At 43.6% G+C, this 21,211-nt stretch overlaps 1 protein-coding gene across 1 annotated transcript; it reads left to right on the top strand.

Moving 5' to 3' along the window:
• Positions 1-308: 308 nt before the first annotated feature.
• Positions 309-18,389, top strand: LOC148014852 (uncharacterized). The gene is made up of 5 exons (XM_087665122.1): positions 309-471; positions 590-1,343; positions 17,076-17,327; positions 17,605-17,768; positions 17,923-18,389. Exons 2-4 carry the CDS (start codon positions 592-594, stop codon positions 17,744-17,746), a joined length of 1,146 nt encoding a protein of 381 aa, XP_087521248.1. The 5' UTR covers positions 309-471; positions 590-591; the 3' UTR covers positions 17,747-17,768; positions 17,923-18,389.
• The last annotated feature ends 2,822 nt before the right edge of the window (positions 18,390-21,211 follow it).

The following is a 21,211-nucleotide window of genomic DNA, read 5'->3' as shown; positions in this document are numbered from 1 at the left end:
ATAAAGGAAAGAGCTTATGAGAGTTGACAACCAAATACAAGTTTAGATTGCTCCATTTGTCTTGCTTTATATAACTCCACGTTCAAAGATCAATGTAGAGCAATCCCTTTGTTGTGGAGTCGGCGAACATTCTTAGATGGACAAAGGGCAGGCTAATAGGATTGTGAATGGCAAACCAACCTTATTCTAGAAGAAAGCCTCTTTGGCCTTAAGCCTAAAGTGACGCTATGAAGCCAATTAGACTAGGATGACCAAAAAAGATGTTAATAAGTCATGCTCCTTGTGATGATAAAGTAGGCTTGTGTTGTGGTGGGTGTGAAGGGAAAGGTTCATCAACGGATTGAGGGTTTCTGGAAGAGAGGATATCTGCCCAAATACGAGTATTGGTAAGCCCATAAGTTTTTTGGGAATTCCCATTGCCCCCATTCCATCAGAGAGAGACTCACCAACACACTCTTCTGCAAACCCCTGGTATGTTCTTCCCCGCCGAGAGCTCACATGGCTGTCTACGAGGAGCTATGATGTCTATCTAAGGACCTCGGAGCTAACCTTTAGTAGCCTCTGTTTTTGTCCCTTCCTGTGTGTGCAGGTATGATGGCCAATTCCCCGACTGGAACTGGGGGTAGGCATCAGGAGGAAGAGGATTTCTCTCACCAGAATGGTGGGGATGATCAGAGCAGGCAGTCTGCTGACCTAGATTTGAACCAGGCCATACCCAAAGAGGAAGACCTTGCAGAGAATCCTCAGGAGGAGGGCTCCCCCTCCCCGTCCCGAAAACGCCAGTCCTCCGAGGACCCCGAACAGGAAGAAGGCCACCAGGCCATGGACGAAGATAACCCCAACCCTGCTGACAGAGTCTCGTCCCCTGCCGACAATAGCTTCCCTGCGTTACCCAGCAGAATGTCCCGTTCTCCGGACCAGAAGGTCTCTCCCTCGGCCTCACCCTCACCCAGTCGCAGGCGTTCCTTGTCCCCTGTATCCCCTGTCCGGAACAAATCTGCATCTCCTGACTCCCCCCGCCGGAAGCAAGATGATACGTTCACTGATGATGGGCGGTCTCCAGCTGGAAATGCTGAGCGGAAAGCAGTATCCCCATCAGCCCTGTCCCCTGAGAAGAGGGCTGGTTCCACCCCACCTCGAGGTCGATCTCGTTCCCCACGCAGAATCTCCCCACATAGAAGGCATTCTCCAGAAGGGGATCGACGACATGATCCATCTGTCTCACCCAGGGACAGAAGGCGCCGCGATCTTTCATCATCCAGATCCCCTGTTGGTAGGTCGGGACGGTCAGGGAGGTCACGTTCCAGGAGCCCTCCTTCTCGAAGCCATCGTTATTCACCTCGGTATACATTTTTTTGAGCTGTCTCTTTGCCATTCAATAGCCAAATTTTTAAAGTGAAGCCTCAAGTTTAGTGGAGGCAGAGCTGTGTGAGTGGAAGTGCACCTATTTGTTAAAGATTTGATGAGAGTGCTTGCACAGAAGGTGTTTGTGATGGATGTCCAGGGAATGTGATTGGCAGTTGATTGGTTTTATATTCTGAAGCTAATGTTGTAAAGTAACTTGTTGCCTTCTAAATTATTTTGTGTACTGAAGTGGAAAGGTTCATGTGATATAATTGTGAGAGATGATGTGTTATGTTTTCTGAAAGCTAGGTTTGCCATGGGACGTTCAATCAGAGAACAGTTTTTGTCCAACAGTAGCTTCCAGAAATGTCTTAAGAGTATCTGTGGCCTTTTTCTGCCCAACTTGAATTTTCTGATGGTACCCCAGAGTGAGGACCTGGGACTTCATGTGAATAATTAAGTTGATGCATGATGGAGATATGAGCATACCCAATTTGGAAAATGGAGGCAGAGGCAAAGCATGCATTAGTCACTTGACGAAGTCTTAATGAAGGGTTTTGTAAGAAGTGTGCGGTTTATGATTTTTGATACAATATATTACATGTTCTTGACAAATGCCCACTCATTTTGGGATTTCAAGATGAGGGATAGTTCTTATTTTCTCACGAAGACAGCTTTCCAAAGCTGGTTAGGTAGCATGCAATTCTGAAGATTCCCAAGAGTATAGGAAATCTCAAAGCTAAGGTTTGAAGAATGATACCAAGCCAAGGCTAGAAGAATAATACCGAAAGTCTCGTGATGTTGGGGTCTGTTTTGGCCGTCTTGCACTTATAATGTTGAGTGTGTTGCATGCTCACAATAGTGCATACAACAGACTCTTTTAACTTCCATATGTTATCGTAGTTAGGCACCTGAACATCTAAGTCATGCCCATGTTACAGTAAGAGGTTTTATTTATTTACTTGTTGGAAGCTTTTTGTTTGTTTGTTGGTTTGTTTGGTTTTTGTTTTTTGTTTTTTTATTGGGACACACTTGTGAATTTATATACTCTTGTGAAATATAGATCAAACGCCACCAACACTTATTTAATTATTTGTTAGAATGGTATATCTACTTTCTTGTTTACTTTCCTTCTTAGTACTCTATCTACCTACTACTATCTAATCCTAGTTTTAATAATCCCAACAATTACTTTGGAGGTGAATCCAATTTTTAATTTGATCGAATATTATAATTATGTATATGTCACTCACGCTATTTGGATTATTTCTTAAAATGGTATGTCTACTTTCGTGTTTCCTTTCCTTCTTTGTACCCTACTTACTTACAAGTATCTAATCCTAGCTTTATTAGTCTTGATGATTTCCTTGGAGTTGTCAAAACCTTAATTTTACTTGTGATGTTTTATCTATATATAGAGTGCATCTTTTGACATATCCAATATTTCCAAATGAATGTCATCACCTATTTCATAGCATCATTAGACGATATATCTATGATGCTTTTTTGTACCCATTTGCATAGCTAAATGGCAACCCTACTTTGTAGCATCCTTAGAGATTTGTTAATGATGCTTACAATTGTCAGAAGTGGTACAGCAATGGAAGCGTAAACATGCTTACAATTGTCAGAAGTGGTACAACAATGGAAGTGTAAACATAAGTTGCAATAAACTGCCGAAACACAAGATAGAAGAGAAAGGGAAAGAAAGAACACAATACATATGAGAACTAAGATGTATGCTCGGAAAGTGGAATCCATATATCAGACACGAGATTGTCGCATACAACAGTGAGTCATTGGATGTGTGGGCATTGGCACGGCTCCTCTCTCCGCGGGACCTCTAGGTGGTGAATTGACCAATTGAGGTGGAGAAGCCCAGAATAAATAGATATAAATAATGCCATGATATATGTCAGGTTGGCCAGTATTTAATGCTGGTCGGCCAACAATAAATGCCCAATATGACCATAAAATGACACAATAAAAAATGCCTAAATAACCTAAATAATGTGCCCAAGCCTTTGTAGCTCAAACTCACATATGAGCTGACATTTCTGTTAACACCCTCTCTCAGATCATGGGTGATCTGATGCAATACAATGGTACAATGAGAATGAATCATAAATCATATAACATAGAACTACCAAGTAGAACCATGGATACCCGAGCAATGGGTGATCAAGTCACTATCAAGGTGCCTCGGAGTGAACCTGATGTTGATGTCGATCATACCAACTCTTGAAAATGGAGAAGATCATAATAGCTCTCAATGTTTGTCAACAATGTCACTGATGTAGCACACGTGACCATCCTATCACCAATGCCATAGCACATAAATGACCATGGATCCCCTCCTTTGGCCGAAACCGCCAAAGTGTCCCCTCGTGAGCTCCAGACGAAAGCCACCGGCTCTCTGTCAAAGAACCAGCCCATCATGAACTAGGATGTCAATCCTAGCTCCAGGATTTGTACCTGCCAGACTTTGGTCGATGCGTCAGGGACGTCCCTCTTTGGATCTGGTGCATCTATATAGAAATATAGATGAGGTGCAGCTGCCCCATCTCACCACCCTCTCTCACTCCTCTCTGGCACTGGAGAGTCGTGAGGGATGACCTTACCACCACCACTAGAAAGCAATTGAGGAAGGGGCCACCAAGCCCTTTCCACGATCCGAATAAGAGGATCCCTTCCACGCCTTGGACTTCGCCTTGATCAGAGGATCTGAGTCGGAATTTGAGGCAAATGATGACTCGTTGGAGGAGTTTACATCCCGCTTTGTCTTTTGCTCCTTTTTCTTTTTGGAAGTTGTTAACTCTTTGTAGTCCTTTCGTAAGTGACCCTTCTTGCCACAATGGTAACATTGGGCCTTCTGCTTCTTCGTTTTTGAATCCCTCTCTGAAGCTATAAAAGCCTCACCTGAACATCCATAATGTGATGGAGGCCGCCCTTGTAGTCGCAAAGTCGCCTCATGCTCAAGGAGCATCGAGGACATGTGAAGAAAACGGACAAGAGTCGTAGATGTCTACACTCGTAAAGCATTCACTGCTCCATCAAACTCCTAAGGAAGCTTATAGAGTATTGGACCAACAAGATGTGCCTCTGATAGGGCATGCTGTATAGTGTAAGGTTGGTCCTGGAGTTGGGTAATGTGAAGTAGGAATAATTGGATCATATCTTTGGTTCAAACTTTAGTTGTTGGAGTTGGCCATAGAGAGTAACGGCCCTCATGGTTGAAGGAGTCTCGTACATCAACTACAACTTCAACCATGTTTGAAGCTGTCGTGTAGGAGGTGACCGCCGGTAGGGCTTCTTTGGAAAGAATAAGCACGGGCATCATTCGAATCCCATGTAAGCATTGCCTCCTCTTGGTTATCTTCATCACAATTAGATGGAATAGGAGAAGGTGGTTGAGGACGTGTCATAGCTTCGCCAACCATGGACCATAACCGCTTTTGGATAAACCAGGCCTTCATCGTTGCACTCCATGTGTAATAATCAGGTCCATGGAGCTTGTCATCAATGGATGTGCTCGGAATGTTAGAGATCAGATCAGATCAGGGCAGCAAGCCAGGTCTGGTGCAGTCAGACTGCACAGTCGGACTGCCACGTGGCAGTCCGACCTGCAGCAGGCAGTCGGCTGCATTTAATGCAGCCGCCTGGCCATTTCTGGCGCCCTCTTTCCCCCGGTTTTTCAGCTATTTATACCTGGCACTTTCAGCAGTCTGACACACTTCTCTGCTCGCAGATTACAGACCGGTGACACGTGCAGATTGTCTCTGTTCGCAGATTTCAAATAGCAGACAGTGCAGACTGCAGCGGACTTCGAGGTAGACAGCAGGTTGCATCGTCGAGGTGGAGACACGCAGCCCAGCGCACTGCGCCCATGTATATATCTGCATATCTTTGTATTCAGTATTCTTTATACAGCAGATCTTCATCGTCCACTGTCTCTTTCTCTCTCTTCTTTCTCTGCGTTCTCTCTCTCTCAGTCCTACGCTTCTGCACCGCTGCACTCTGACATGGTATCAGAGCAATGTTTGAGGGTTGACTGAGTGCAGAATCAACCTGAAGAGGAGTTTCCATCGCGACACAAATTTGCGTTTTTTGCGTTTAAGGGCAGACAGGAGGGCTGCGCCTTGGAACAAGGCTGAAACGAGTGTGGGCGCATAGGAAAGGAGTACAGGTGGTGGATTTGCTGCTATTTACTGCTGTTTGACGCGGAGGAAGTTTGAGTTTTCAGCCTACAAGTGCAGGTTTTACTTTTTCATCGCCTCCGGCGGGTGAAGAAGGTTCAGGACGCGAAAGAGCCTTAGCAGGCTGAGTTTTCCCAGTCAGAGGGGGCTGCTTTTGCGTTTGTGAAGGCATTGCAGGAGAAGATGTCTACAGAGATTGACTTGGAGTTCTAGTCGATTATGGACCGGAAGGTGCCTGTGTTACCGGCTCTTCCTGCTGATCAGAAGCTCGACGGCGACAACTACCACATTTGGCGCGTCATGATGTTGGCCATCCTTGAGTCATATGATTTGGCGGAGCTGGTACAGGAGGAGATTGACCGGCCCTCGGTAAGAGATGAGTCCAAACTCTCTTCCGATGCTCGTGCGGAATTGGCCAAGGCCCAGTCTCATTGGGACAAATTGAATGCCAGGATTCGATCCTTTCTCTTTCTATCATGCACTACAACCGTGATCGCTCACATCGAGCACTTGACGGTGGCTCGGGAGATATGGCTGGAGCTTGATCAGATGTACAATCGGATGACCCTAATGAAGCGGGTTTCTTTGGAGGTACAGATGCGGACCTTGTCCGTAAATAAGTCTTCTTCGCTACGGGAGCACATTAACAAGCTAAGGCAGCTACAGATGCAGGTTCAGAATGCGGGGAAGCCGATTTCCTCCGAAGACATGGCAATTACACTATTGTCCCAGTTGCCGCCACGATTCGGTACATTTTACTCTGCCCTTATTGCTTCGGGGCGAGAGTCTACTCTTCGGTGGGAAGAGTTGGTTCCTATGGTCTTGGACCAAGAGGAATAGTTAAAGGGACAGAATGCTTCCAAGTCGGAGGCGCTGACAGGTCAAGCCTCTCAGAAGAAGGGGAAGGACCAAAAGAAGAAGAAGGGGGACAACAAGTCCAAGAAGGACAAGGACAAAGACTCCACATGCCATATTTGTGGAAAGACTGGCCATTGGAAGAACGATTGCCCTGACAAAGACACAAAGGACACCAAGAAGAAGGACACCAAGGATTTTGGAGCGGTGGCTGCACTCTCATCAGCTGCATTTCTTCATGTAGCTGTCATTGAGGACGCTTCACCGAATGCTTCTGATGCTGTGATGACGGCTCCCTAGGCTCGAGAGTGGATTGTTGACAGTGGTGCCTCACGGCACATGACTCCTTCATCAGATGGTGTTGCCCAGTTGCGACCCTCGCGTGGGTAGATTCTCATTGGAGACAGCTCTTCAGTATCTATTGCAGGTCGGGGTAAGATGCAGCTTATTCCCGATGGTCGAGGTGGTACCCATACCTTAGAGGTTTTGCATGTACCAGGATTAGGGTACCATCTCCTTTCAGTTCATAAGATTTGCTCCCTTGGTCTTCTGGTGGAGTTTGACAGTACTACGGTGTGAGTCCTTGATCGTGGATCGAGGAAGGTTCTCTCATCCGGATATGAGGAGAACGGCATTTACAAACTAAAGTCTTCCACCGCCCTCTCTACTCTTCTTCTTATCTCTCAGTCACAGTCAGAGTTATGGCATGCTCGGTTTGGTCACCTGAACTATGACTATCTTCGGAGGGCGTCACGTGGACAGCTTGTTCGAGGGTTGCCGGATATAGTGGTGAGCCAACAGCCATGTGTCTCCTGCATACGGGGGAAGCAGCATAGGGATGCCATTCCCCACACAGCTTCGCGGCGGTCTACTTCACCGATGGAGCTAGTATCTACGGATCTATGTGGCCCTATGAGGAACGAGTCCTTGTGTGGGAGCTCTACTTCATGCTGATCGTGGATGACTACAGCAGGATGATATAGGCCTACTTTTTGGCATTAAAGTCAGAAGCTTTCTCGCACTTCAAGGATTGGCTTCTCTTTGAGAAGACCTTGCGATCCGACAAGGGAGTGAATTTGTTTCTAACGAGTTTACTCGGTTTTGTGCAGATAGAGGAATTCACCAGGAGTTTGCTAATACCAACACTCCTCAAGAAAATGGTATTCTTGAACGGAAGAACTGCAGTGTGATCGAGATGGCATGCACCATGATGGAATCCCCTACTTCGGCCGTGGAAGGGATGACCCCATTTGAGGCTTATTTTGGGACGAAGCCAGATGTTTCTTACTTTCGGGTCTTTGGGTGTGATGCCTATGTTCACATTCCCAAGGCTCACCGTGATAAATTTGAAGCAGCTTCTCGAAAACAGGTATTTGTTGGCTACAGCTCCCAGTCCCAAGGCTATCGACTGTATGATCCCGTCAAGCGGGATGTGTACACTAGCCGTGATGTGCGGTTTGTGGAGGTTCCGGCTACTTCAACGGGTGAGGAGCATCCCGTTCTTGGAGATCCAGGGGAGAGTTGGGCTCCTTCTACAGTTCCACTGGAGCCTGTGCCTTTTGATTATGATTCTGTTTCTGACACAGAGTCTATTGTTCCACCGGACACCTCTGAGGAGTTACCACCGGTGGATATTCCAGAGTCTTTTGCTGATGGAGAAAGACGAGGGGAGGTTCGGCCTCCTCCTCGTTGGGCCCGTGACACACTTCGTGATTCAGGGATCGAGGGGGTTCATGAGGAGTGGGGACCGCAGGATGGTCCGCGGCGGTCACGGAGGCACCAGGCACATTCTACGGAGCTTGTTTGCTCCAACTATTGTTTGATGACTCGTGTTATGCAGGATCGAGAGCCCACCTCCGTGAAGGAGGCTTTACAGTCCGCACCATGGAAGAAGGCTATGGAAGCCGAGTTGGAGGCTATTGAGAGGAATGGCACTTGGTCACTCGTGCCTCGCCCCCCGAATAAGAAGGTGATTGGAGTCAAGTGGGTCTTCAAGACCAAATACCTTAGCAATGGTTCTTTGGATAAGCACAAGCCCCGCCTTGTTGCTAAAGGTTTTGCACAGCGCCCAGGGATTGACTGTCATGACACTTTTGCCCCCACAGCTCGTATGGTGACCATTAGAGCTGTTCTTGCTTTGGCTGGCCATCGGAGATGGCATGTTTATCAGTTGGATGTGAAGTCGGCCTTCCTCAATGGTGATTTGAAGGAGGAGATCTATGTTGAGCAGCCTCCTTGCTTTGGATCCTCAGATGGGAGAGTCTACAGGTTGAAGAAGGCCTTGTATGGCCTCAAGCAGGCTCCGCGTGCGTGGAACGAGAAGATTGATCCGTTCCTCCAATCTCAGTTGGGCTATCGGCGGACCAAGGCCGATCCGTCGCTGTATGTTCACACTTCCGAGGATGTTTGTGTGCTTTTTGTCTTATATGTTGATGATTTGATTGTCACAGGTGATGATGCACAGCAGGTCCAAGAGACGAAGTCAGCTTTACATCGGACGTCCGAGATGACGGACTTGGGTCTACTCCATTTCTTTTTGGGCCATGAGATTTATCAGTCTCAGAGGGGGATCTTTATCTCTCAACAGAGATATGTACAGGAGCTCTTGGTGTCTTTTGAGATGGAGGATTGTCGGGCCCTCTCTACTCCTATGGATCCGAACTGGAAGGCCACTTCCCATTCAGCTTCTCCTTTGGCGGATGCGTCCCGTTATCGACAGTTGATTGGGTCTTTGATTTGGCTTCTCAACATCAGGGTTGATCTATGTTTTGCTGTTGGGCTCTTGGCAAGGTTCATGAGTGAACCTAAGACGGTGCATTGGCAGGCTGCTCAGAGGATACTTCGGTATCCGAGGGGGACGTCTGATTTAGGGATTCATTACCCCGCAGGGACAGATGGGTCAGATCTTGTACTTGCAGGTTGGAGCGACTCGGATTGGGCCGGTGATGTGGACCACGGGCGGTCTACTATAGGTTACTGTTTTACTTTGGGTGCAGGTGTTATTTCATGGAGTAGCAAGAAGCAGCCCACGGTAGCCCTTTCGTCTACTGAGGCGGAGTATCAAGCGGCGTCTTCCACCACATGCGAGGCTGTGTGGCTTCGGAGATTATTGGAGGAGCTTGGGTGCCCCTAGACTCGTCCTACATTGCTGCGATGTGACAATGATAGTTGCATTGCCTTGGCAAGGAACCTTGTTTTTCATGCCTGGACGAAGCACATAGAGATCCAGTACCACTTCATTCGAGAAAAGCTTCTGGATGAGACCATCACTGTGGAGTACTGCAAGACGGAGGACAATCTTGCGGATTTGTTTACGAAGGCGCTTCCTCAAGCTCTACTTCGGAGACATTCCAGATCCCTCAGGCTTCTGCCCTGCCCAAGCTCTGAGAGGGGGTGTTAGAGATCAGAACAGATCAGGGCAGCAGGCCAGGTCTGGTGCAGTCGGACTGCACAGTCGGACTGCCACGTGGTAGTCCGACCTGCAGCAGGCAGTCGGCTGCATTTAATGCAGCTGCCTGGCCATTTCTGGCGCCCTCTTTCCCCCGGTTTTTCAGCTATTTATACCTGGCACTTTCAGCAGTTTGGCACACTTCTCTTCTCGCAGATTACAGACCGGTGACACGCGCAGATTCAGTCTCTGTTCGCAGATTTCAAACAGCAGACAGTGCAAACTGCAGCGGACTTCGAGGTGGACAGCAGGTTGCATTGTCGAGGTGGAGACACGCAGTCCAGCGCACTGCGCCCGTGTATATATCTGCATATCTTTGTATTCAGCATTCTTTATACAGCAGATCTTCATCGTCCACTGTCTCTTTCTCTCTCTCTCAGTCCTACGCTTCCGCACCGCTGCACTCTGACACGGAAGAGCCGTCTGTAGAGGATGTAGAAGAGAAGTAGAGAAAAGAAGGTATTTGGAGAGGGAACACAGCCAAAACACGAGCATAAACTGCTAAAAAGGGTAAAAATGGCCTGAAGGTAGTGTTGCCAGCTAGGGAGGAGTCAAGAACACCAAAACACCGGCTGAATACTGCCACAAACAGGCTGGAAAACTGTCACAGCAGCTTGAAAACTGAAAACGTAGGTAGCAGAGGGGCTGTAGACAGCAGCCGATGGCAAATCTGCAGAAAACGCAGGTCAAACAGTTCGCCTGGATGGAGCAGGAGCCGCCTGATCAGCAAGGGTGAAAACATCTTGAAATCAGTAAGAAAACACAATAGGAACACAAATCCTAAAATTTGATACCATGTCAAAAGTGGTGCAGCAATGGAAGCGTAAACATAAGCTGTAATAAACTGTTGAAACACAAGACAAAAGAGAAAGGGAAAGAACGAACACACTACAGATGAGAACTCAGATGTATGCTCGGGGAATGGAATCCATATATTAGACACGAGATTGTTGCATACAATAGTGAGTTACTGGCTGTGTGGGCACCAGCACGGGCTCCTCTCTCCACAGGACCTCCAGGTGGTGAACTGACCAACTGAGGAAGAGGAGCCTAGAATAAATAGGCACAAATAATGCCATAAAATATGTCAGGTCGGTCAGCAATAAATGCCCAACATGACTACAAGGTGACACAATAAAAAATGCCTAAATAACCTAAATAATGTGCCCAAGCCTCTGCAGCTCAGACTCACACATGAGCTGACACATCTATTAACAACAATCACAAGACACTCATTCAATTTGTGATTGTTTGTAGGTCAACTTTTGAATCATGTATCCCTCTACTTATCATTCTTGACAATGACTATGCATAGGTTAAAACATTTCAAAATACTCTAATTTCTTGCCATAAAATTTTCTTCCATAATTTGCGACCAACAAGTTGGGTCTTGTTCCTACTCTTCACATAGGATATTGTGAGTGCACATATGGAAGCAATAGTGCAATTTTAAGAGAGCAAGTGAACCTAGAAAGGAGATACTAAAGAAACACATCCACTAATGAACCTTGATTACATACAATTTTAAAGATGATGGACTAGGCCCTCGCATGAGTGTTGATTTGAGGATAGATGAGCAAGGTTATTGGATGGAGGAGGGAGATTTGATTGAGGAGAGAAGTTGACGACGGTTGGAGAAAGAAGATTTGCTATAGTGGGATGACAGAACATGACAAGTAGGAGGAGAAGGCTAATTGCAATGAATATCTTTAATGCTTGTTAAATAAAACACCATGTTATCTTTGCTAGTAGTCATGTTTGTCATGCTTGGTCATCTCCTGCTTGTGAGCCTCAATTTGAGTTGGATTGGGACATAGCAGCTCTAATATGTTTGGCATGTGCTTTGATAGAAGAGGCAACTCATTCTAGAGCATGCATTTCTTTTTCCATTCAAGTTTTATGAGCATTTCTTGCATTTCCAGTCAATATCCAGCCCTTGCTAGTGCATGCTTGCATTTGGATTGCTTACGATGCCACTCACTATTTGCCAAAATTTTCTATGCAGTTGGACTGCATTTATTGTAGTCCCAAGGTATTATTTAGCAGGTCGGCCAGATTTAGAGCCTTAGAGGCCATTTTGCTGGTTGGCCAACTTTTTGGGGTCCTTTGCTATATATAGCTGCCCCTCACTGGTTGGCAGATCATCTTCTTTTGATCCTTTGTAGGTGCTTTGTTAGGTGGCTATAGTCTTCTCTTCTCTGGTGTGGATAGCAGGCAGGATAATCTCTGTCTCTGCTACCATCTTTGTCACCATCATCGTCGGTGTTGCTATCATCATTTCAGCTTGATTTGGTGTCCTCACTGAAGCCTCGGGCTGCGCGGAGAGATCGATTTGTCCTTTCCTTTGTATTCAACATTCTATTTAGTCAGTGCAGATTTCTTTCATCTCTTGCTCTCTCTCTCTCTCTCTCTCTCTCTCTCTCTCTCTCTCTCTCTCCCCCCCCCCCCCCCAATTTGTTGTGTCGATGGTTCTCTTCCGTTGTGCACTCCCATAACCTCCTCCATTCATATGAAGATCGTCCAATTGCTTTCAATGATAAGAAACATGCCCTACCTTTGTCCTCTCGCAATCATCCCTATATGGCTAGAGGATAATTTAGACACACCCTTCCATTACTATAAGATAGGGGCATCCTCGCTTTGTGCTAAGATATGTATGGAGGAGAATAAGTATTGTTGTAGAGGAAATCAAGGAATACCAAAACTTACGTAGGCAAACCTCGGAGGTAGTAGTTCAGCTTAGTAGTTATGTTGCAAGAGAAGCTAGCTTTCCTCCTTGACACAATACCACCATTTGAGTTGGTTCGAGAGTCAAAGGACAATATAATAGCCATCTATCCCTCGGCAGAACAAAATTGGGAATGTCATCCAAGAGCCGGGTGACCCTCTTTTTAGATGTCACCACCATTGATTTGTTGGTTTGTTGTATCACCACTTTTGACAAGCATGACGCCATCTTGTGTGCGTAGCATAGGGATGGGCCACCAAAGCTACTAGCAAGCAGCCATTGAGAGAACTTGATGAAGCATGTTGGAAATTACTAGCCTTTGAAGAAGTATTTAGGTCCTAGGAGCACTAGAGATGCGATTTGTGGAGCTTGAAACAAGATTGAAGTAGAATATGAGTTTTTTCTTACCATGGATTAAAGACAAGGCATCTTGCAAGCTTGAAAAGCGAGCCTTAGAAGATCAAGTATAGGCCATGGTGAAGAAATCACAAGCCCATCAAATAGAATAATAATAATGAAAATTGATGATATGCAAGATGATGACAGAGAATAGAGAGTGAGAGATACTTGTGGTATTGGTGGTCAACCATCCCTGACAATAAAAAGGTTGTGTAGTTGTATGAACTACAACAAGATGATGATACAAGATTTGGAAACAACAATGTAGTGTAGTATATGAACACCACATGCGAACCTTGTCTAAAGCTGAAATATAAGTAGATCACCACCAGCCATAGAAAATGCAATTGTCCGATGGGTGAAAGGATAATTGTCAGCATAAACAACCAAAATGCCAATGGAAAAGGTAGAAAATGGCCACTTTCAGCATGATGTGAGTAGTCAAGGATAAAAAATCATCTGTGGTTGATTGGGAAGGTAGGCGATTTCTTATGAGACTCCACGAAGGTAGCTGCAGTAGATACGATGTGCAGATTGCTGAAAACATAGAGTTTACTAGCCAACAAAGGGTGAAAGCTAGGTTGTCAAGAAGCTTCACCCAACTTTAAGGCAACATTCAATCAACCTCTTTAGGTGTAGCCTAGCCTATAGAAGATTTGTTATAGCATGTTAACAACACAAAGCACCAAAATCACCAAAATTGGTCGCTTGATAACACGTGGGAATGAGCAATAGAAGGGGAAGAATGTGATTGCTAAACATTAAGAAGAATGAATGGTGAAAGAAAGGACACAAGAACTTAAAGAATGAATGAATTAGCAACGGAATCCTTAACACAAGACACGAGAAGCACTACACAAATCACACAAGCAACGGCATGTGTGATGACCAAAGGTACTTGGAGTCTCCTCTCCAAATGGATGTGATCCGATACTATGAGAGTGGAATAGAGTATATACAGACTAGAAGGCAAGACTGTAGACAACAAGCTAGCCCTAAATAACTTGCCCAATTGCCCATAAGATGCCCAATAACAAGCTTAATAAATGAGCATAACAGCCATGAAATGTACACCGCTAACTTTGTGCATCCTCTCACTAGAGATGGCTTTAATGATCTACACAAGTGAAGGTCTCGAGCTTCATTGCTTGTCCTCCCTCTTTGTGATTCTTTGCCTTTGCCTTTGAAATAATTGTTTGGATGATGACAATAAGAAGGCTGTCCTCCTCAAAAGTCTAGTGAAAGAAGATAAATTTAGTGAGATTGTGATAGCTCTTAAAGTGGGTAGGGGAATGAAGTATGAAGAGATAGTCACTGTCCCTTGGGACCAAAAACATAGGTATAGTCCTTGGAGCTTTCTACACTAAGAGGCAATCGCCAAAATGCAAGTATTGCAAACATACTAGTTACATTGTTAACCAATGCTACAAAATGAAGGACAAGGGGCAAGACAAGCAAGACATGCATTATATGGCTGCTTTCTCTATTAGATAGTGATGGCGACTTAGAAGAGCCGTCCATTACATTTGCAAGGCTCTTACTATTTCTATTTAATCATTGTCTTTAGGCAATGGTGGACCAAAACCTTATGCCTTCTAACAAAAATTACTTAAAAAAACTAAAAAACAATAAAAATAAAATTGTGTTTGGTATTAGACATTGACCTCACTCTTGCACGCATTAAGACCTTTCCAACGCATATGTTGTATGTGTGGGCTAGTTTGCTTCGATTCTTATTTGAAAATATTTGTATATTCTTTTTCTTCATGATTCTATTAGGAGTTATGTTTCAAGGGGGATTGTGGCTTTTTGCATGACCTTTGATTTGAGCCTGAAAGCTATACTTGATTGTTTGGCCTTTGATCATGTGTAGTCTGCCTCTGAGTCACATTGGTGCTTGATCAGCCTTTGAGCCATGCACATACATCTTTGAATTATGCCCTTGGTCATGTACCCAATGCCTTTGAGCCATGCATTTGGTTGGCCCATGAGCCAAGCACACGTACCTCTGAACCATGTTCTGCTTTGGATTCATGAGCTTGTTGATAGACTATGTCATAACCTAGCTCATGTTGCATCTCTCATGCTTATATATCTCCTCTACAGAGACTTGTAAGGGATTACACATTACTTGTTTGAGGCAAGACCTTCCCATTTCCTTTTCTCTATGGTTTATGTCATGGGTCACCCATGTGGGGTTTGTTCATTATTATTCATCTCCATGTGTGCACACTGCACACACATTAGTGTGTAAAGGTGCGGATCTAGGTGTGAAAACCTTTTACGCCAAGAATTAAGGGTTAGAGGTGTAGGGGGATGCTTCAACCTAGATATTCAGGCCCTATCATTTGTACATTCATCAATCATCTTATGATCATTCATCTATCTTATTTCAGCTTTGGTGTTGTGCAAGTTCTCTTTATCCCCTTGGGTACTAGCACTTGATGTTTGAAGCCACTCATCATCATTTCAGTCCACAAAAAGGGTCTGTTACTTCTATGAACAAGACAATCACTTGTGATCTCTTTGTTAAGCACAGTAGACAATGGAGAGATGTTATGAGCTCTTTTGATTCATGCAAGCAGTGCATAATGGAAGGATACTGCTGATTCATTTCTATAAGCTTAAGGTGTATTGCTACATGTAGAAGTTAGTACCAGCGCTCCCTTCAGAGGTAAGTATAAGTCTTGACTTTGACTGATACAGTGTCTTTGAGCATTTTACAGCATATGGTATTTTCTTCTATGAGTGGTAGTAGTTTGGGCATGGGGGCTCCTTATAGGCATGCCCAAGCAGTCTTGCTGACGCTAAGAATAGAGAGGTAATATTCTGTGAGAATGAGTGATTCAGGATCTGGGGAGCCTAAGATCACCAGTAACGCTGTCACTGGAGATGGTGTGTGAAGGTGAGATTTAAGACTGGTTTATGATGATCTGTTTTTTCCTTTGATGGAACCTCTTCGCTGGTGTTGCCACTACTGCTAATGCTACTGCTGTTTGTCAGATGTGTGCTTTGAAGTAGTCGTGATATGATGCAAGTACAGTGCTGGAGCTTATTTGAGTTGGTGCCTGCCCTTCTTAGTGATACTTGTATTAATGGAATGATATTCTGGCTTGAGAAGTGTCCATGTAGTATATACAGCCAAAGTCATTGCGGAAGTGTTGAGCATCTTTTCAAAGAGACTCTTCTTTGCGAGTGGGGCTACAGTTAAGTCTTTTTCTTGCGTGTCAAACTGCTAGAAATTGTCTATAAGAATGCTGGAGAAAAGGTGTTTTCTTTTCTTAGGAATGATGGAGAAACGTGCCTCTCCAACTTCACTCCTCTCATTTGAGGTCATACATTCATCGTCTAGAGTTTTTTGGTTTATTATAAAGCTTCATCACAGTTTATAATAAATCTCTCTCTCTCTCTCTCTCTCTCTCTCTCTTTCTCATGCACATACACAGGCATGCAGGCTTCACACACATGTGCATGCACTTGCACTTCATACAGCTTACAAGCTAGTTAAAATATGTACACTTGTTTTTTTGTGCACCCATCATGCACATTAAGTATGAGATGCCTTACCAATGAATGAAATTTACTCTGATGATGTTGCATATGACATATGGCGTTCCTGGTCTCGCCCAGACCTGTTACCATTCCCATTCTCAGCGGTATACGTCTTGAAATGTTCCCGTTCCCTGACAACTACTGTTCCCTGACAACTCTGGCTCCCTGACAACTGTGATGACAACACTGGTTGCAAGGCTTAACCCAACCACATCACTTATGGGGAGAGGTGCCACAAGGTTTGAATTCATGTCTTTAAAAATAGGCCCAGGTGCTCCACGAATTGAGGTTTACACTTAGCATTTTACTTTGTTCTTACTTGATTTGGTTCAGCCCTTCGAATTGGCTGGTCAAAAGCTCTAGAAGGATGCCCCTATTGTGGCAAGGATTTCTTAAAAGGCAGAAACATACTTTTTGATCCCAAGGGCTTGATGTTTTTATGTAGTTGTTGTGGTTCCTGTTCACATGAAGGTGTGCTGAAGCCTTTTCTTGTGGTATTTCCCTTGCAATCTGCATGGTTTTGCTAAACGGTTTTTATGGTTGGTCTTCACAGTGGTGACAGGTCAAGGTACTCTGGTCGAGACAGAAATTCTCCAAGACGGCGGAGCCCTCCCTCCAGTTATCGATCTAGGCGCAGGCATTCTCCAAGCAGACGGGCAAGATCTCCTCCAAGTACTGGTCTTGGAAAGCCAGGGAATAACCTTTTCATTGCAGGTCTTAGCTTTAGCACAACGGAACGGGATTTGGAGAAGAAATTCTCTCGGTATGGACGGGTCACAGAGGCTCGCATAATTCGCGATAAGCGGTATGTTTTCTCTGGAATACATAATGAGCTTTGTGGATATAATTGTTCAGCAGCAACATGTATAAACACCATGCACATGACATGATACTATGGTTTATGAAGTAGTAATTAACAAGAGAATTCCCTGAAAATGCTAAATTAGTGCTCATAATACTGTTATCATGCTATCCAAACATCCACAAGAGGCTTGTCTGGGAAAGTTCTTGATTAGAATGGCCATTTACAGTTGAGTTTGAGGTGAACTTTGCTAGCTTCTTTTGTCATGTTGAATGTATAGGTCCGGTGATTCACGCGGATTCGGCTTCTTGTCTCTTGAGCATGATGAAGATGCAGATGCTGCTATCAGAGGATTGGATCAAACAGAATGGAATGGCCGAAGAGTACTGGTTGAAAAAGCAAGGACATCCTCTCGTTATTGATGCTGGTGCTTTAGAGTGACGGGTGAGTGTAGTTGGTGACCAATGCAAAAGCATGCATAAGCTGCAGAAAACTTGGTCGACTGCTTCTTTGACTTGTGGGGTAATAACTCAATTGAGAAACTTCAGATGTCATTCTAGGATTGTAAACTCCTCTTGCTTCTGTGTTTTTGCAACAGATTAGCAGGCAGCTTGATGGTTATTGGACCTGACATTTTTGCATAGTTTGAAATGGGAATGGATAGGTTTTTGAGGTCTATGGACATTGAGTTTGGTTTTGAGACAGGTGGTATCGAGGGTAATCTACAAAGGCTTTGAGAGAGTCAGTTCTCTGGTCTAGTATCAAGCTTCACTTGGACTTGAATGTTATTAACAAGAGAGTTGGAGCGAGTTCTGTAGAGCAAGCTGCCATCGCGCAATCTTAAGACATGATTGGTGAATGGTTTCTTATAACTTTATCTAGAGAACTTGCTGGAGTCTGGTGGTTTCAAAGAAGTGGCTCAGGGAATCACCATGCTTATTATACTATTGCAACTTGTTTCTCAATCTTTATGAATTATTTGATACTTACTTTACTGTTACTTCTTGATCCTTATGATTATTCGATGTTTATTCATTTCTTGATTGCCTATTCTTTTCTAGCAAATTGTTTGGTGATATTTTGGTGCTTGATTTTGTACATATAGAGAGAGTGGTCTTTTCATAGAGAGAGGTCTTGTGGGCCTGCTAGTACGGTGGTTACTACAAGGCTTTGACTGTTACAATTGCTGGATAATTGCTAGTCTGCATTTATATATTGGCTTTGGTTTTCATGCTGTTGTTATGATCAGTAAGCACTCTCTTTTGTGTTAACTGTCATATGTAAAAACTCGAATACTGTGTGGGGCAGCAGAGTAGGCTGAGTTCTCTAGTGATTTTTGTGATCGAACCCTGCATAGCATATGCATTACGTGTCTAGAATATTCAGCTGGTGTGTTAGAGGGAAGTTTCTATTATTTTCCATGTTTAAGTTAGTTACTGGTGTGAAAAATGAACAGTACTGGCTCTCACACATTGCCCAAGGTATTTAGGTGTTTATTGTTACGAGTTTCCAAGGCATGATTGTAGGATTATTGCTCTCTTTAACTCGGTTTATAAACATCTAACTTATTAGTTACCATTTCATGCGTTTCAGACACTCGCATTTGCTGTTTACTTTTTGTTTGTTCATAATGTGTCCCTTTTAACCCTCATAAAGTTGTTCAAATGCCCATTGATGTGCCATTCTGATTCCTGTATGTGTGTCTAAATCTGAGAAAATCGATCTTAGCTGGTGGTCAAATCTGTGGGTGTTTCTGTCCACAACTGTTCCTATGCGATTTGGGTTTCTACAAATAGCCTCCCTGCTCTGGTACTCTGGGCCTACAAACGTTTTCGAACACTTGCAATTTGTAGAGATAGCTTGATGTGACCTTTTGGTTTTGTCTTTAAACCTTTTTTAGTGATCTAAATGTAATGTGGGCTTAGTATGAGCAGCATAAAAGCAGCTCTTATGCTTTATACTCTAATTAACTTTTTGTTGAAACGAAGTTGCATGCCCTGAAACTTTAAGCCTGATGTTGACACGTTTTCATATTTTTGTGCTAATAGCAGTGCAGACATGCAAACTAAGAACTTAATTTTGGAATGGAGGATACAACATTAATGACAATAGGCATGACTCTAATCTCCATGTGCAGTCACGAGGTGTTTGGAGGGTAGTCTGACTCTCTAATGTCTACTTGGAGGGTAGTCTGGCTTTCAAATCTGAGGCTAACTACGTTTTACGCCCAGCAACAAAGGACACATAAAAAATGCAGATGGCTTTCATTGACTCTGGATTTACAGTAGATGTCAACTTGGGTGGTGGCATTTTTGCATGGAAGAAGGTTTGCTTCCTACAGTCCAACAATAGGGATCATTATTTAACTGTAGAGGAGAGAAATGCGTGTACTGTCAATAATTATGTTGTTTATGTAGCACTGGAACAAAATTGAAATTTGACTAACATAAAAAAGCTGCTCGTTAAATAAAGCAACTTGTGCCAGTTGAGGTGAGGGAGACCAGATAATTGCACATACCAATTGCTCCCCATCTTCATGTAATTGCTTTTTTCAAAAACCATGCTTACCTAAGAAGTTCAGATGATTTTGGCAAAGCCGTATTCTAAGGATGTTAAATACTATATTGAGTTGGCAATTTATAGTAGGATCCTGTCACAGGCAAGTAATTTGTGCAAACAAATCAGTGATGCAAGGCTGGTAGAAGGTCCCCATATAGCTGAAATGATATGTAGGTACTTAAGGATGTTGAAAATTGTATAGGTTTTTGGATACTGATAAGACAATTTATAGTATAATAGCATCATAGGCATGTAATTTATGTAAACAAAATATTGGCATGAGATTGGCCAAAAGGTGCCCACACCCTTAAGGCATCCTTCATTCTCTTTGTGTAATCTTGTTGAGGATAATGAGAGGGATTCACTTGGGCATTTCCCCCCTAGAAGGAAAATGAAGTACAACAATGATAAACTAGTTGAGATAATCCTAAGCACTTTTGGAAGTTATGTTAAGTCTTGGTAATGAGAAATTCGTTAACCGAGAAATATTGTTTTAAAGAAAAGAACCTAAAGATGCCATCCAAATCAACATATTTGAATTTAAGTGTTCCATTTGTACCAAAGTTTGTAAGAGGGTATTATTTTAATGAATGGTGTGAAAGATACCTAGCAAAGTCTATAAGAGGGTATTATTTTAGTGAATGACGTGAAAGATACCTAGTGAGGAAATATTTTTGAAATATGACTTGGTGGGGCTTTTGAGTTGATTCCTAGTATCAATTATTGTGTGGGTATTAAAAACTTTGCATTGGAGGAGGGTTTTGAGAGGTGGATGCATGGTGCAAAATTAAAGTGGCTTATATAGCAGTTGAAGTGTTTTTTGTCACCATGGGGAAGCTTGCATAGGAAATTTGGGTTTAGATATGCTTGGATTATTAGGGTTCATGACCATATGCAATAACTATGGAAAAATCATTTGTTTTGGGGACTATTGACAACTTCTGTTATTTTTGGAGTGGCTTATATGGTAGTCGAAGTGTTGTTTGTCACCATGGAGAAGCTTGCATAGGAAATTTGGGTTTAGATATGCTTGGATTATTAGGGTTCATGACCATACGTAATAGCTACGGAAAAATAATTTGAATGGCTTATGGAAAGATGCTAAGGGTGAAGACCTCTTTGATCAAGAAAGGGGGATATCAATGGATGCTTATAAACTTTCCCAACTTGTATATAAAGTAGTACAGGGAGTTCAAAAGATTCAAATTAGAAGGCTTGCATATTGGTTTAAATAGAGGCACCAAATTGAATAGTCAAAAGTTGAGACATTAGTCAAAGGAGCAATAATGAGATCTTTGAATGGACTAGCCTCATTGTGATCTAAACAA

The sequence above is a fragment of the Lygodium microphyllum genome, chromosome 24 (genome assembly GCF_053477565.2).
Source record: "Lygodium microphyllum isolate KBCC chromosome 24, Lygodium_microphyllum_v1.1.10, whole genome shotgun sequence".
Classification (NCBI taxonomy): Eukaryota; Viridiplantae; Streptophyta; class Polypodiopsida; order Schizaeales; family Lygodiaceae; genus Lygodium; species Lygodium microphyllum.
Note: the sequence above shows the minus strand (reverse complement) of the source record. Positions and strands in the feature narration are given on the sequence as shown.

Excerpts from the sequence above, each read along its gene's own strand:
- LOC148014852 (XM_087665122.1), top strand. The coding sequence starts at position 592 with ATGATGGCCAATTCCCCGACTGGAACTGGGGGTAGGCATCAGGAGGAA. Across the intron at positions 1,344-17,075 it reads AGCCATCGTTATTCACCTCG|TGGTGACAGGTCAAGGTACT; the intron begins GTATACATTTTT and ends TGGTCTTCACAG. Across the intron at positions 17,328-17,604 it reads CGCATAATTCGCGATAAGCG|GTCCGGTGATTCACGCGGAT; the intron begins GTATGTTTTCTC and ends TTGAATGTATAG.